This window comes from Tympanuchus pallidicinctus, unplaced genomic scaffold (assembly GCF_026119805.1).
Source record: "Tympanuchus pallidicinctus isolate F22 unplaced genomic scaffold, pur_lepc_1.0 scaffold9, whole genome shotgun sequence".
NCBI classification, from domain to species: domain Eukaryota; kingdom Metazoa; phylum Chordata; class Aves; order Galliformes; family Phasianidae; genus Tympanuchus; species Tympanuchus pallidicinctus.
Window position 1 is genome coordinate 20,305,808 of NW_026294813.1, and position 16,578 is coordinate 20,322,385.

Below are 16,578 nucleotides of genomic sequence, written 5' to 3' on the forward strand. Positions count from 1 at the left end.
TGATTATTTCTATTGCTTATACAAGTTACTTGCTGTCTCAACATAAGAGTAGGGTTATATGTATTTGGTTCATTTAATACCCTTTCTTTCCTTTGAATTTAAGCTAGTTTCTTCCCTTTATGTAAATATTTTCATTACAGATGCAAATCTGATATTAGATACTAGATAGCTCACCTTTGCACAAAATTATGATTTTTGAACATGATGCAAGAAGCACTCTACCTACTGCACCTTCTTCTATGGCTTATAGGGATTAACTCCAGCATTCTCTGTGTCTCCAGAGGGAATCATACAATCACAGAATGGCTTGGTTTGGAAGGGACTCAAAGGATTATGTTCCAATCCCCTACCATTGGCAAAGTTACCAAATTCCATATCTGATACTAGACCAGTTTACCCAGGGCCCCATCCAGCCTGTTCTAAGCACATCCAAGAGTGGAGCTTCCGCAGCCTCTCAGGGAAGACTGTTCCAGGACCTCACCCTTCCTCTGTGAACAACTACCTGTGACGACCAATTTAAACCTTCCATCCTTGAGCTTAAAACAATTCCCCCTTTTTCCATCACTATCTACCCGAGTAAATGTTGATTCCTCTCCTGTTTGTAATCCCCTTTTAAATACTAGAAGGCTGCAATGAGAGAAGGCTTGCAGCCTTCTCTTCTTCAGGTTGAGTGAGCCTAGCTCCCTCAGACAACCTTCGTAGGGGAGAGAAAAACAAATTCCCAGAATACTGGGAATATACCTATGAAGAGAAAAATTGTATGTTATTCTGCTCTACTTTCCATTAGAAAAAGGCTGGCTGTACAAACTCGATTCATCACTTCAGTTCTGGGTAAGGAAGTAATTGCTTTTAGCGTTTTAACTCTACAATATCAGACTAAATGAATTTAGGTGTAGAATGATGTAGACATAGATAGCAGACCATTTTAAAGGCTAACACATGACATAAAACTTTAACACATGAACACTAACAAACACATAAAACTTTACAATATTAAACAGCTGGAGACGTATTTCCTCTAATAATTGCATACTAATGACAAAACTTGCAAAACTAATGACAAAAAGGACTGAAGTTACAAGGCTCAAATCTCCTGAATGAGAAAAGATGCTCCTTCCCTTTCTCCATCAAAAGTGCTGATATTTTCAAACATATTCTTAACTATATGTTAAAACAGTGTTTTCCCATTGAAAAAATTTCTAATGCTATGCTAGAATTATAATGTTTATATATATATATAATGTTTATAATGTATAAAAATAATTATATTATTATAATTAGAATTATAATAATATGATATTATAATATATTAGAATATATTATATTAATTATAATAATTATAATTAAAACGGGAAAGTTCTTGAGCCTATTTCAGTAATAATTTATACGTCAATTAAATTCACAGTTTGGAGACTTTCCTTAAAATCTAGTTTGACTTTTCTCAAAAATCAAATACTTTTACTGGAGACCCAGCAGCAAATGACTGGTTAGCTGCTAGGACTGTAACATTTGGGGTCAAGGAACAATAATTCAGGACATCTTTTGATCCCTGGAAGTCAGTTGAGTTTACTTTGAAATTGGCCTGTATTTTGTTCAGACATAAAACTTCCACCACAATCCTTCTGGATTACTTTCAGCCTTATTTAACTTAATGCTGTTCTAATTCCTGGTAGTACACAGCATTTCCTACTATCTGCAGTGAAGAGCTTAGGTACATTCAGATGTTTTTGGGAAGGCAAGATCAAGGTTTTCAGGCTTCCTAGCTCACTTTTTTAAGGATTTTCTGTTCCTGTTGACTGATTATTCCTGTAAAAGATGTGCTTATGCTATGAAAGCTTGAATCTATCAAAACCTTCAAAGAGTACCAGACACTTACCTCACTCAGGAGAAGATCAAAACAGCTGCAACATTTTGATTAAACAATAATAAAGTTTTGAGATGAAAAAAACCCATATTTCTTGGAATCCCTCTTTTACCTTAGCGTCTGTGAAAAATGTAATTCCTTGACTGATGTTCACACACACATATGCATGCTATACATACACTGTGCATTACTTGAGCAGTATCTATTATTTTTTTTTCACCTTCAAGTGAACATTCAATGTTTAAACATAATCTGCGAAGAAGAAGAATGGTAACAAAATATTTCATCTACAAGTATATTAGAAATTTCCTGCAGTATATAAAAAAATCATTGATGAAAAGTAGAAAAGACAAATTAACTGTACCATTTATTCATCTCATTCCTGTGATAGATATGTCTGCGTACATGAGAAAAAGAAAGAAAGAGCTTTTTAGCTTCTACATGATTTAATTTTTCTGTCTTTTCTTGTCAGATTTTGAAATTGTAATATATCACAGAAACAGTATCATCTCCTTTGATAATTCCTCAATATTATTCTATGATTGCTCCCTTTATGTTTAAATAAGGGAGCTTGTTTCTCACTCTGTGTCCCATATATCTAAGGTTGAGTTCTTTTATCTCTAATAGAACAGTTTACACTGGAAAACTACTCACCTGTCCAGCAGTGTCTAGAATGTCCAAATAGGCTGGTTCATCATCAATTCGGACTTGAGTTTTATAGGCATCCTCTGAAAAAAGCACAATGCAACACATAGGAATGGCTCAGAGAAAAGCAAAAAAAGTAGCTCTTCTAACCTGGAGTAGACTTTCTAAAAACTCTCCTGTTTGAACTAACTTTTCTTTCTTTTCAGTAACTAATACCTTTTCCAAAATCCTAAAATAGTGAAAAGCATTACCCTTATCTTTTCTATTGCACTATTTCAAAGTAATGTAACAGTAAATTTACCTGGATTTAAAAGCATAGTTCACACCACACTGTTGCTTGAGTCACCAATATTCAGGGTCTCTATTCTGGTGCTAGGCATCAGCTTTCCACAGAGCCTTTCCAGCAAATAATTTCAAGAAAAAACTTTGTCTGAATTACTGAAAAAGTCTCCCTGTAGCTGATGGGGACTTCTGGATCAGATTTCCTGGAACAATTAATTAGACACTGCGTATGTCTGACCAGGATGTAAATCAATTTTTTAAAAATAAATTCTGTAGTCAGAGTCTTCACATTCAGCACTGCTTGAAAGGGAAAAAATATGTTTGTTGGACCATGCCCCTAGGTCATGCTTTTGTCAAGATAAATTTGGAAACTGAAAAACAAAACAGAAGATCTACTATTTGCAGAAACCATTTTCCTCACATTTCAATTTCATTCTACTCTCAATATTTGTGTTTCCCTCCTAAGATTAAACACAGCTCAGTAATCAGGCCATGTTTGTACTTGAGTCTCACAAATTATCTATTCTGTCTAATTAAGCAGTAATGCATAGCAATTTGAGTGATTTTGGTTTGGCTACATACTGAGATGTGAAGACAAGACAAGTGAATTTAATGTATTTGAGAAGTGCCATTAATCAATATGAATATATGGTTGACCATGTCCAACAGCTCACTTTGCAAGCCCTGTCTGAAGAGGTCTCTGAAGACCAGGGTCCCAGTGGGATTAATCAGAAAGTAGCAGGAATTCTCAAGACATTCAAATTTGTGCCATACGTTTCATATTTTATACAACACTTTATAAAAGTATGTAAAAACCCAGTCTGTATCTACATGAAGAAAAAAAAAAAAAAGCTAAAATATGAAGTATTATGTATGTCATTACCTTGGTTCACTCCTGCATCGCCACTGACAGGCTATCTTTAATGACATAATCATGTACAGTAATTTCCATGAATCTCTTGCCTCTTTAGGCCTGAGTTCAGCAAATTACTGACATGGAACATGTATTGTTTTAAACAAATACTACTGATCATCCCACTGATATTATGATGACCCAGAGGCTTAATTAAATGCATGATACACTGTCTTACTGAGAAAGCCAAAGCACTCCAACCAGCATGTGTTTCAGTCAATAGATCTCTTTATAGGTATTACTGAATAAGAACTTTAATATAAAAAAAGAACCATATAGATTGAATTAGACTGCTTAGGTTATTTAATCTGTTTTGGCACAACAAGGATGCATGCAGTAATTTACTTTTTTATTTTTAACTAAAAATGAAAATTATATGCACATGGAAACATATACTATCAAACATGATTTTTATTTAATATAAATAATATGACAAATATTAAAAAATTATATTTATATGCAGGTGGGTGTCCATTTGCATTGCATTCATTTTTATGTAATTAACATATAACTCACATAAATTTAGCTTGAAGTCTTTGCTCAAGATCAAGGGAAGTGAGTTCATATCCTGATACCAGATAATAGATCATAGCACACACTCATGGCCTAGCAGGTTCATAATCTTTGAAGCAGATCTTACCATTTACCTGGTTTATTTGTTGATCTCCTGGGCTATTAGGATAATCTTTATTTTCAGCATAGGATATATGATTCATAAATCAAAAATCATGCTTCCCATCCTATGCTGTATGGAGTTGGAAGAAAAGGTAAGAGTGGAAGAGCTGTACCATTTAGTTCAGAAATACAGTTCATTCTTAAAATGGAATTTCATCTGAGGAGGTAATGGAAAGAGATCAGAGTAAAGGATGATGTTGATAGATGTCTTTATTTTACTCAACTGAACTGATGAGCATAGGCAGATCCAGAATTACACACATATCCATATACTGAACTCAATCAATATATTCCTATTCATAATTATAATGCTAAACATTATAGCTGTATCTTTACTGTATGCAATGTAATACATATTACAGTCATAATAAGGAAACTGAGAAACCCTAAAATCAGAAAGGAGCACATTCTTTTTATGTGGAATGAGAAGAAGGGAAGACGCAGCACTGACATACAATCTCTTTGCATAGGCAAAGCAGGAAAGCCTTCATAAGGAGCATTAGTAAATTTGCTGTCTAATCTTATCTCTTTGAAAAATCTTTCATTATTACAAATACTGTCTGGTATATTTACACTCTTCATCATCTTTGAGTACATTACATTTTCTTTCATCTAATTAATTTATACAGTATTCCATTTAAAGATAATTGGTAGCTATTAGATCATGTATATTTGGATTTTACATCCTTCAGCCCTAAGGAGTTATCCTTTTAAAATTTATTTAAACATAAAACCATCTGGAGTTGCAGAAAAATAGTAGAACAAGTTTGTTTGTTTGTTTGTTTGTTTGTTTTTAAAGAAAAAGAGAGAGAGAAAAAAAATAATAATAGCACATCAGACAGTTAATCACATGGAAGCACAGAATCACAGAATGCAATAGAAGGGATCTCAAAGATCTCCTAGTTCCAAGACCCATGACTCATGCTCTTAGCATGGTTGCCTATCATTAGATCAAGAGCTAGATCAGGATACCCAGTGCCCCATCTAGCTTGGCCTTAATCAGACTAATTTTATTGTATTAACTTGAGTAGAAATCTTCCTTTGAAACTAATTGAAAGGTCTCAAATTTTGGTTTCATTAAAATGCAGCAGATAGATAGGATATTATAAGAAATAATAAGGATGCAGCCTATTTTTATTGTTATGATTTACAGTAATTCAAATACAGAATGTAAGAGTAAGCATTTCCAAGATATCAAAGAAAAAAGAAAATCTGTGTCATTGTGTAGTTTATGTAACAGTTAACTAATTTGTTAAATGAATAGTTAAAATACATATCAAAACCTCTGTTTTTAAAATATGTTTTTTTCCATACAGAAAGATCAAACTGAGCTCCATCTATTTTATAATTGACATTTAATTATGTTATTATTATTTCCTCCTTTAATGAATATCTCATTTAAATCAATAAATTTAAATTGATTGTTCTTTTTAGCTTTATTAATAAGATAAAAGAAATAAAAGGTTGTTTAAGCCTTTTTTTTTTTTAAGAAAGTGAAAATATTTTTTTTTTCATCTTTCATTTTTGAAGGACATCTCTTTGGAGACAGAAGAACAATAATTAATGTAGGCTTGTGTTACTCTCATTTATTTTAGCACAGGAGAATCTAGATTCATTAAAAATGTATCAAAGCTCTTTTTCTGCTATGAGCAGGTAACTTCTTCATGACAAATAGATTTGGTTGGTGTGCAGTTTAAAGGAATGTTGCAATAGGCTTTTTTTCTGCATCACAGACATATCCCAATCCCTGAAAAGTAGGTCAGTAGCTTCCTCCTTTCATTTGTTAGTTCTGCTTCTATGACTTCTAGATAAACATTCTATCTACTAGACTGAAGATTATCTCATATACAGATCAGCCAAGGTATATTTTATTTGGCTAAAAAGATGACAACAGAAGGAAGTCCAAGCTCAGTCACACCTGGAATTCTGCCTCTTGTTGTCCTCCTTGTATGTCAGAGAGATAGCAGGGACTCAGATCTTGTTGTGCTTATATTATCTGCTACATATGCGTTTTAATTCAGGAATGCTTCTGAATATAAAATGATTATTAGTCATTTGCTATTTACATTCTCTTTCTGCTTACAACAAGGAATTTTCAAATACGAAGAGAGTGGACAAAGAAAGATCTAAACCACTGTACCAGCTACTACATGTATGTGCTTGTTTGAGATAAAAAATATTAATGTCACAGTAATTGGCCATCAGAATCTATTGGTCTCATGACTTTCTTTGTCATGTGTCAATGGTTCATGGGCAGTTTGGCCCTGTTGCATGACTAGCGGGGAGGAGGGTTAGGGTTAGGGTTATGTGTATCTGTGTCCCAGGAAAATGGAAAAAAAGAAAAAGAGAATCAGAGAAAAAAGGAAAAAGGGTAGAGAGATGGACCCAAAAACAAAGCAACGGCCATCATCTGAGGAGAAACAAACTATTTTACTAAATAACATATTGGAATGCAAGATAACACACTATAATACAATATAATACAATATAATTAGAATTGAAACTAATAAATCAAATTAAATGAGAGTGTCCAAAAGCCAAAGGCCTTACTCTCATGCTGTGATGATATGGCATATAACAGAGGCGAGCCAGATGATCGAAAAAGGGCCATCAGGTGACCTACGAAGGGCTTTTATCATCTCCCTCTGAGCAGAAATAATAACAGAACAGCGAACAGTCCTCTGCGGAATGTAGTAGTTCTCTTCCAGGACAGGTGGCTGGACCTGGAGCATTAAGTCTTCACCTCCTGTGCACTGCATGATGTTATCATGTGGAATACTGATAACCAAACATCATAAAACCACGGCATTTTGAAATTGTGCTCCTGGAGTAGGAGTGTTCTCTAATTTGGTAGAGCATTGATATCAGCAGTTTGTAGTCAGTGACAGTAAGTCACTTGCCGTTGCCTTCCTGTGAGTTCTACACATAGAGGAAGCAATGAATAGCTTGGAAGTGTAGAACAGACAGATTTGATCTGTAAATACTAATGTAGATAGCAATATTCTTTAAATACAGCAAATAGGAAAACTGGGCACTCACATACCACATCAGACTAGTAACTATGATACTGCAACACCCTATTTCCAGTTCTTCCTAGTGTTACTTAATTCCATTATACCAACGGTGAAGAATACTTCAGATTATTTCTTCCAGCCCTGCTGTTTTTTATTTTCAACATTGAAACACATTTGATGGTAATCTGTCATTTTTTTAGCTTTGTCAGATCTTTCAGATTTTGCTCAGTTTTGTGTCAAGAGAATAAATGATTATAACAGGCAACATCATTTCTAGCGGAAGAGTCTTGCTGAAATTTTGTAGCACACAAAAAGGATGGCCAATGCCTTTCCAAACTCACAAAAGAAAATTCCTTCTTCAGTAAATATGTGCTCTGCTGTTCTTTACATTTCTGTGAAACTAAAGTAGTTAAGTAATGCAACATTGAATGTAGTTAATACCTATTTTAACCCTTATTCTTTCAGAAAATCTATAGAAAAGACCTTGAGAAAATTGAAATAAACAAACAAACAAAAAGGAAATAGTTATGTTAAGTGCTTCTTATGAAAGAAATTCATACTTTTTTTCATTATATATTCAGTTGCATGATGAGAAACATGGCATTTTCTCTCAGTTTTTATTTTAGTATTCAAATTGCCATAGATGTATTCCCAGATATTAAACCACAGTCTTGGACCTATATATCTTCAGAAAATATTTAACATTGTTTTCAAATGATCTTGCCAAATTCGAGTGAATAGTACTGTTATATACTTTTGTTGTCATTAATAATTTCATTTGAAGATGCAATTCTCCATTTTCTCAATTCCGTAAGCCAAAAAACAAACTTCCAAATGTAAGTTGGAATACAGAACAGCTCTTAACTTTTAGTTCACTTTGTCCTCCTGAAATGAACTGAATATTGTCATGGAAATGACAAGGAAGGTTGAATGCAAAACTCATAGACATGTGGATGGAGAATCTGATTGTATTCTTACATAGCAATAATGTAACGGAATGTAGAATTCTCCTGTATATGGGATATGTCACCTCCTATAAATGATTTCCTTCCACAGAGAGACTTGGTTATGGCCGAAGTTTGGATCAAAGTCTGACAAAGTCTAACTGAGTAATGTGGCCCAGTGCAGCAACTATCAATTATGATAAGAATGCTATTATCAATAAAGTAACCACTGGATTTTAATATTCAAGTATGCAGAGAAATGATCAAATTTATATGCATCATTATGAATTATATTTTTCTTATAGGTTATCTCATCTGTATGAATAAGATTATTCACTTGAGTGACAAGTATTTCTTTTAGAATCAGTTCTAGAATAGAAAATACAAATTCTTGCAAATGTTTCTTTTGTTTGTTTGTTTGCAAATCAGAATTAAAGATAATTTCAGCAGATCTTTGTTGTAGCACATGCTTTACTACTAGAAGCCACTTGCAATGTAGATAATGCACTAATACTTAATAAAGAAATATCATTACTTTCTCTGCTTCCAGAAAAATGTCATTTACTTCAAAGATGTACATGAACAAAGTGAACAAAGTAGTCTTCTTTAATCAAAACATGATAATTAACACGATTCCAAGTACACTTATCTTGGGGAACAAGAATAGCAGGTAGCAATTTCACTACTCTTTCAAGTCCACGATTGTGCTACTGAGTGGGAGGATCTGACAGCTATGAATTCACTTCTCATAATTTCAGGTGGAGTAATTAAGGTGACTATATCTGCATGGCTATTAGCATGGATGGTGCCTTGGATTTAGAAAGGTGTAGATGGCTGCTGGCTTCCATGAAAGAAAGGTTAATAGAGACATTTTTCTTGTAATGAAAAATTTAGAATTTAGTGAGATGAATCACCATATCCAGCCAACCACAACTTAAGTCTTTTTTTCCAATTTCAAAAAATCATTTAAGAGATATTTTTTACATAAGATGGTATACAGGAAACAGGAAACAGGAAAGCAAGTTTTACATGTGATCTAAGAGAGTACAAGTCTCAATTTGACTTCTAAGTTCTTGGTCTCAGTCATAGTTACTTGTCTCTATGTTCACTGAAGCTTCAGCCATGTAGTTTCCAGGACCTCTGAATCTTCTCAACTTCTATGTACTTATGACTGAGATAAAAGGCATGCTGTCCTGACATAGCTCTAAGATCCTGAGATTTCACTGTAGTATTTAACATTGGAGAACATTATTCATCTGATCAACCTGAAATGTAAACATCAGAGTGAGATGAATCGTGCTCTAGAACTCCTGTATATTTCCGTTTTGAGTTAAAGCCCAAAAAACTACCTGTGACTTCACTGTGGGTTATAGTTCTGAATAAATTTACATATTCTTTTTTTTCAAGTCACCATCCACATGGATACATTGCTCACACTTATGCTTGATCAGCATCTATAAACTGAGAACTGAATACTCCTGATTACATGAGTGGTTCAATGTGATGAAAGCGTGTATAGAGAATGTTGTTAAAAGCCCTATAAGAACTCAGAACCCAAGGGATAAGTGCTGTCCCAATTCTGTGACAGGTCAATGTTTGATTCATCACTGTAAGCCTTAAAGGAGGCTTGAAGAGCTCATCTCTGAGGAAAAGCTTGTCTATGATTAGAAAAACAACTCTTCCACTCCTTTTGATACTCCAGCTTATTAGAAATTTGATGAAGAAAAGCAGGATGAGGGAAAGATTGTTGGAATGTGTCAAATCATTCATACTATTTTCTGAGATACAAGGTCTGTAGCCTGTCTGAAGCTGATACAAAAAAAAAAAAAAAACAAACAAAACAAACAAAACAAACAAACAAAAAAACCCTAAAAGAAAAACCCTAAAAGCTTATGTTTATGTAGAACAGCCTAGCATAAAATATTTTTATATATTTAAATAAATATTTTCTTATTTAAAAATCATTCTATCCTTGACTGATTTTTTTCTAACCTCTGGGTATGATATTTATTATCAAGTAATTTTTATTCTATCCTTATTACAGAATATACATCCGAAATGCTCTGATATTTTCAAATTTAGAAGGAAAGGGTATTTTTTTCTTCTTAAAATTTACTCTACCTATCCAGTGTTCAGAAATAGCAATTAAAAGGGCATGCTATTATACAGAGCTATTAATTATTTTTCTTCTCTCTGTTTAGCGGGTACACAGTTAAACTAGTAAGTGTGCAGAGGAATAGAAGGATTATAAACTATGTTTTGATCTTCCATTGATGCTTTTCTCAGTGGGGAAGAACAGATGGTCAAGGCAGGATTATATCTTAATTCCAACAAAAAGAGTGTTAATGAAAGATAGATGGTAAGCATGAATAATTGTCAATTAAAGAGCAGTGGTGTTTTCATGAGTGTGACTATGAGGCATGACATTACATAGGAGAAATACTTATCTGCCCTAATCTAGACACAGTAAACAGATGTTGGACAGACATGTCTGGGAAATTAAATAGAGTTGTTCATCTATTTGCTTTCTTTAGACAGAATAGTAAAGAAATCACAGAATCATAGAGGTTGGAAGAGACTTTTGGGGATCATCTAGTCCTAAAGTAGGTTCTTCACAGTAGGTTACACAATAAAGTATCCAAGCAGGTCTTGAATATCTTCAGATATTCAAAAGTCTTTCACAGTGAGAGTGGTGAGGCACTGGAACAGGTTGCCCAGAGATGTGGTGGTTGCCCTGTTCCTGAAGACTTTCAAGATGAGGCTGGATCAGGCACTGGGTAGCTGAGCATGTCCCTGTTCATTGCAGGGGAGTTGGACTAGATAACCTTTAAAGGTCCTTTCCAAGTCTAAGAGTTATATGATTCTATAATTCTACAATACTAACAGATAGAAAAATAAAAATGAATTATGTAAATTATGCTTACGAATACAGTTCAAATGCACACAACAGTATTCATTGGAATTCTCTATTTACAATACTAAATGATGATGAATATAGAACACAAACATAGTTTAGATAAGTCTACAAAATCACTCTGAATATCCTCAGAGAAAAATGTGGAGACAAACTTCACTAATTCTAGGTCATTTCATATGAGTTCTTTATCCTATCTCAGATATGGATAATAAATCTATGAAAAATGATGAATGAAAGACTATGGTGACTATTTAGCAATTGATTTATGAATTTTGCAATAGAAAAAATAATTTCGGAGCTCAAATCTAACTGCTGCGTGCTCAATCTGATCCAAATATTTTACCTTCTATGGCAAAATGAGAATGAGAAATAAATTAGGACTGGAGTGTAAATATATATTTGTTTAAAATAACAGTGGAAATTATTTAGAAACCTGATAAGTACTATAAAAATAAATTTGAATTGCAATTGTTTTTTCATAGGACATGTTGTTCTCTTATTTTCTACTTTTCCCAATACCACACCTTGGTAATGGATGTATTCCTTTTTATATATGTATAGTTTTGAGGGGATTTTTGCTGTGCTATATATTATGTTTTTCAGTCACGTTTTATTTTTTTTCTTTTTTTCTGAAATTCCACATTTCCATCATCATATTAAAGATGAGTTTAAATGCATTATATTTAATGCATTGGTGAATGCATTTCTTTGTTAGAAAACCTCATGGAAATTCATGTGCATTAAAGTGCCTCCCATCCCACACCCATTTCAATTAAAGAGTGGCATTGACACAGCTTTAATGCCCTGAACTGCTCATTTGACACAATCTCATGCAGTGATATCTCACCAAAACAGGAAGATGCTTTTGCATTTCTTTTGAATTATGTATTCATTTTAAGATAAGTCACATGGCTAATGAGCATCCTGGAAGCTGTCCAGTGTGCCTCACTATGTCATGCTTCCTTTCCTGCCACTCTATTTGCATTAACTTGTTGTGATATTGCCAAAGACCGTACAGAGTGCAAATTGCTCTAATCCATTCGTTCCAGAAAATAATCACATCCATTGCCTTTTGGAAATTGTTCCCAATGTTGACTGCAATTAAATATTAAATGTATGCTGAAATAAATAATTTCATTTTCATAAAGTGCTATTCTTTGAAATTTTGCCCAAATAATATCTATCTAATTAATTTATTCTTTCCCATCCCCACTCACTTAGAAAAATGGTATTTCTGTCTTAAAATTCAGAATTGCGATGCTTGTACCAAGCCTCAAGTAGCATTGTTATTTCTGTTTATCTTGAAATAGAATTATACTCGAAGTGAAAGCACTAAAATAACACTTTAGTTATTATTTTTTTCAATCAATGTTCAGTCTTTATTTTAAACAAATATTGACAGTCTGATTTGTACAATTACGTGTAAGCAAATTTATTTGTATCTTGCAGTATCTGAAGTCTGAATTTGTCATCATCTTAACTTTTCCAAACTAAGACAATCAGTTGAGAAAAAAAAAAAAACAACACAATAAAAACAGCAACAAATAGCTTTATCTCTTAAATAAAAGCATGCTTGCCTCAAAATAGTCTTGAACTTAAAAAGTGTTGATTTTTCCATAGTGACCAGTAAATTATTCAAAAATATAACTACACCTATATATGATAAACATAAGTGAAAGAAAAACATGTAAATACTTCCACGTCTATTTGCTTCTATTTACTTCTATTTTAATTTTTTAAATCAATGTATTTGAAATATGTGTATGTGTTTGGCATAGAAATTTGTTCCAAAGGAGGGAACAGCTCCTCTATGAAGACAGACTGAGAGAGTTGGGAGTTGTTCAGCCTGGAGAAGAGAAGGCTACAGAGATACCTGATCTATTTTTATTTACACTCTTCTTAAAACTTAATGCCATGTTAATTTACAAATGAAATATAAAATCAAAACTAAATAAGGACAAAAAGAAAATCTTCTAAACATCATACAATCATACAATATAAGTCAATTGGCCGTGGACCAAATGTATGAAACCAGTTGTAGGTCCAGACATAAAATATGTTCTCTCTGTAAAAAACAAAACAAAACAAAACAAACAAACAAACAAAAAAAAACACAGCAACAGAAACCAACACATTTCTTAGGGCTCAGCAAAAGCTATCATAGTTTATTTGCTTCTGCTATTTTGTTCCTACTAATTACAAGATGTTTTTGTGGCTCTGTGAATGAATTAAATCTGCTGTGGCTTTGTTCTTACCTAGAATATCAGATTACATTTATCCTATCCTTATGTGCTTTGAGTAGAGTTTATTGTCCTCTGTCTTCTTCACACTGATGTAAAAATGTTTCCCCAGAATCAACAGAAAGCGGAGAGAGAGATTAAACTATTTTAAATATCATATTAACAGAATTACAGAATCATACAGTGGTTTCGAGTGGAAGGACCTTAAACATCATGTAATTTCAAAACATCTGCTGTGGACGGGGTTGCCAACCACTAAACTAGGCACTAGATCAGCTTACCTAGCATCCCATTCTTCCTGGCCTTGTGTCGGTGTTCAGTCAAGTTAGAGAGCTCTCACAGTTTCTTGTAGCGTCAGAATAGTTCTCAGAATCGTTCTGCTTTATTGTGTTCAACATACATCTCACATACCATTCACTTACAATCCAGAAATTCCTGTCCCTCTCATCAGTTAATTGGCCTAACTTCTTCCAAACAACAGTGATAAAGGATGAAAGGTTTCTTAAATGTGATAAGATTAACAATGCATACAAACAGTACCTCTTGTTCACCCTTAGACTCAAACAGATACCATTTACTCTCTGTCTTACACTCCAGATTCACAAGGTTTCACATTGATAGCGTCTATCAAGGAGTCTGATAAACTCTTTGCTGACTTGCTCACAGTTACATCTTCCCCCACAGCCTTGAACACCTGAAGGGATGGGACATCCCTTCTTCTCTGGGCATCCTGTTCCAGTACCTCACCACTATCTCAGAGGAAAATTTCCCATGACATCTAACCTAAATCTCTCTTCTTTAAGTTTACAATTTTCTCCCTGTGTTCTATCACTCTTTACCTGCATGAAAAGTTTATATTGTTCCTGTTTATAAGCTCTTTTTGAGTATTAGAAGGCCACAGTGAAATATCCCTGGAGTTCTCTCTTCTTCAGACTGAACTCTGGCTCCCTCAGCCTGTGTTCATAGGAGAGGTGCTCCAGCCCTCTGAGCATCTTCATGGTCTCTCCCCTGGACCCATTCCAATAGCTCCAACTCTTTCTTATACTGTGTCCCAGATTTGAATACATTACTCCAGATGAGGCTTCACAGGAAAAGAGTAGAGGAGACAATTACCACCCTTGCCTTGCTGTCACCTCTTTTTTGATGCTGCCCAGGGTATAACTGGCCTTTCAAGCAGTAAGTGCACACTGCTGGCTCATATGAAGATCTACATCTACCAAGACCACTAATAAAAGGTGTCTTGGCGAGGTTGTTCTCCAGTTTTTCTCCATGTCTGTACACATATCTGAGGCCTTGTTGAAGGTCACATGCCCACATTTTGAGCTTGTTCAGATCCATTTGGAAGCATTCCCTTCCTTCCATCATATTGCTTTCACCACTCAGCTTGCTGTCATCTGCAGTCTTGCTGAGGTTGCATTTGATCCCATCACCTATGTCACTGTTCAGAATGTAAAGACACTGGTCCCAAGACAACACCTGAGGCACACCACTCATCATCAGTCTTCACCTGGACATAGAGCCATTTATCACAGCTCTCTGGCTGACCTTCCAACAATTCCTTTTCCACCAAATATCCATGCTTTGAACATATGTGTTCCCAAGATAAAGATTAGGATGCGGTATGAGACCCTGTGAAAGACACTGCACAAGCCCAGTAGACATCATCAGTTATCCATCAGTTGTCCACCAATGCAATTACTCTATCAAAAAAGACCATCCATTTGGTCAGAAACTATGTGCCATGACAGACTATGGCTGCCTTGGATCACCTCCTTATCTCTCATTTGTCCTAACATGTCTTCCAGAAGAATCTGTTCAATGATTTTCCCAGGCACAGATTTGAAGCTTACAGGCCTATAGTTCCCTTTTTTTTTCTCCCTTTCTTAGGAATAGGACTGGTGTTTTCCATTTTCCATTCAGCAGAAACTTCACCTTATAGTTACAATTTTTCAAATACAATGGAGAGCAGCTTAGCAACTGCATCTGCCAGCTCCTTCGGGATCATGGGATGAACATGATTCGCCCCATAGACCTGTACACATTCAGTCACATGAGACAGTCTTGAACTTGTATTTTGCTCTCATAGCCTCACCTACAAGTTCAGGGCTGTGAGGTTTGGGGATCTGAGAGACACAAGAAGCCTGGCTGCCAGTGAAGACCAAGACAAAGGTTTTGCTCAGTAGTTCCACTTTCTCCATGTCTGCTGTAGCTAGTTTTTCATTCTCATTTATCAGCAGGAGGACAGTCTCCTTGGCCTGTCTCTTCTGATCAAACAGCCTGTAGAATTCTGTCTTGTTATTTTTCACATTTCTTGCCAAGTTCAATTCCATCTGTGCCTTGGATCTCCTTATTCCATCTCTGTATGTCTGGATTACATCTGTGCATTCTTTCCAGGTGACAAAGCCTTGCTTCCATTGCCTGTACATGCACTTCTTATCTCTCAGTTTGAACTGGAGATCCTTGCTCAGTAATTCCAGTTTCCTTCCTCCTCTCCATATTCTTCTATAGTGGGGGATAGAGAGCTCTTGCACTCTCAGAAAGCACCTATAGTTCTGCCAGCTCTGCTCCACTTGACAATGGAAATCCAATCATTATCATTTAAATCCTCTGTGTAACTTTATTTTTCAAACAATATCCCCCCATTAGTGGTATTCACAGAAACTATCATTCCTTCTAATTCCCAAAGATAGATAAAAACTAAGTGTAGGCAGAATACATTATTCTCAAAGTACATGAAATCAGAAGTCAGTACATTCAAAAAGACCAGGATAGAACATGAGTTCCATAATAGCAAAGAAATTGCTGAGAAATAAAAATGGCCTAAAATGGGTGACATAGAAGAAAGGCAATATGATTATTTTCAGAGAGATAATTTTCTACAGACATGGCTAAATCTTATGCTGGATTTCCTGCTTTGTTGTTTTGTTGGAATTAATATTCATTTCATATCTGGTCTATATATTTTTTTTTTCCTGATAATCTGTTATGAGAAGCTGAACTCTGTCTGGACAGTTCACTGTTCTGCCTGAACACTCTAAGTTGCCTCTACTTGAAACATCTCCTTGAAACCTCTCATTCTCATTG

The 16,578-nt window shown here is 34.7% G+C and overlaps 2 protein-coding genes and 1 pseudogene across 2 annotated transcripts in view; 1 reads left to right on the top strand and 2 right to left on the bottom strand.

Annotated features, from left to right (window-relative positions):
* The window catches only part of LOC128074636 (uncharacterized), a 964,422-nt gene that overhangs the window by 833,725 nt on the left and 114,119 nt on the right, over positions 1-16,578 (bottom strand). The gene's annotated exons all lie outside the window — the stretch shown is intronic.
* LOC128074630 (uncharacterized) overlaps positions 1-16,578 on the top strand; it is a 620,087-nt pseudogene that overhangs the window by 411,464 nt on the left and 192,045 nt on the right.
* RIT2 (Ras like without CAAX 2) overlaps positions 1-16,578 on the bottom strand; it is a 189,627-nt gene that overhangs the window by 109,447 nt on the left and 63,602 nt on the right. The window contains exon 3 of the mRNA XM_052670690.1: positions 2,519-2,592. Coding sequence (XP_052526650.1) covers positions 2,519-2,592 — 74 coding nt within the window. The remainder of the gene's footprint in view (positions 1-2,518; positions 2,593-16,578) is intronic.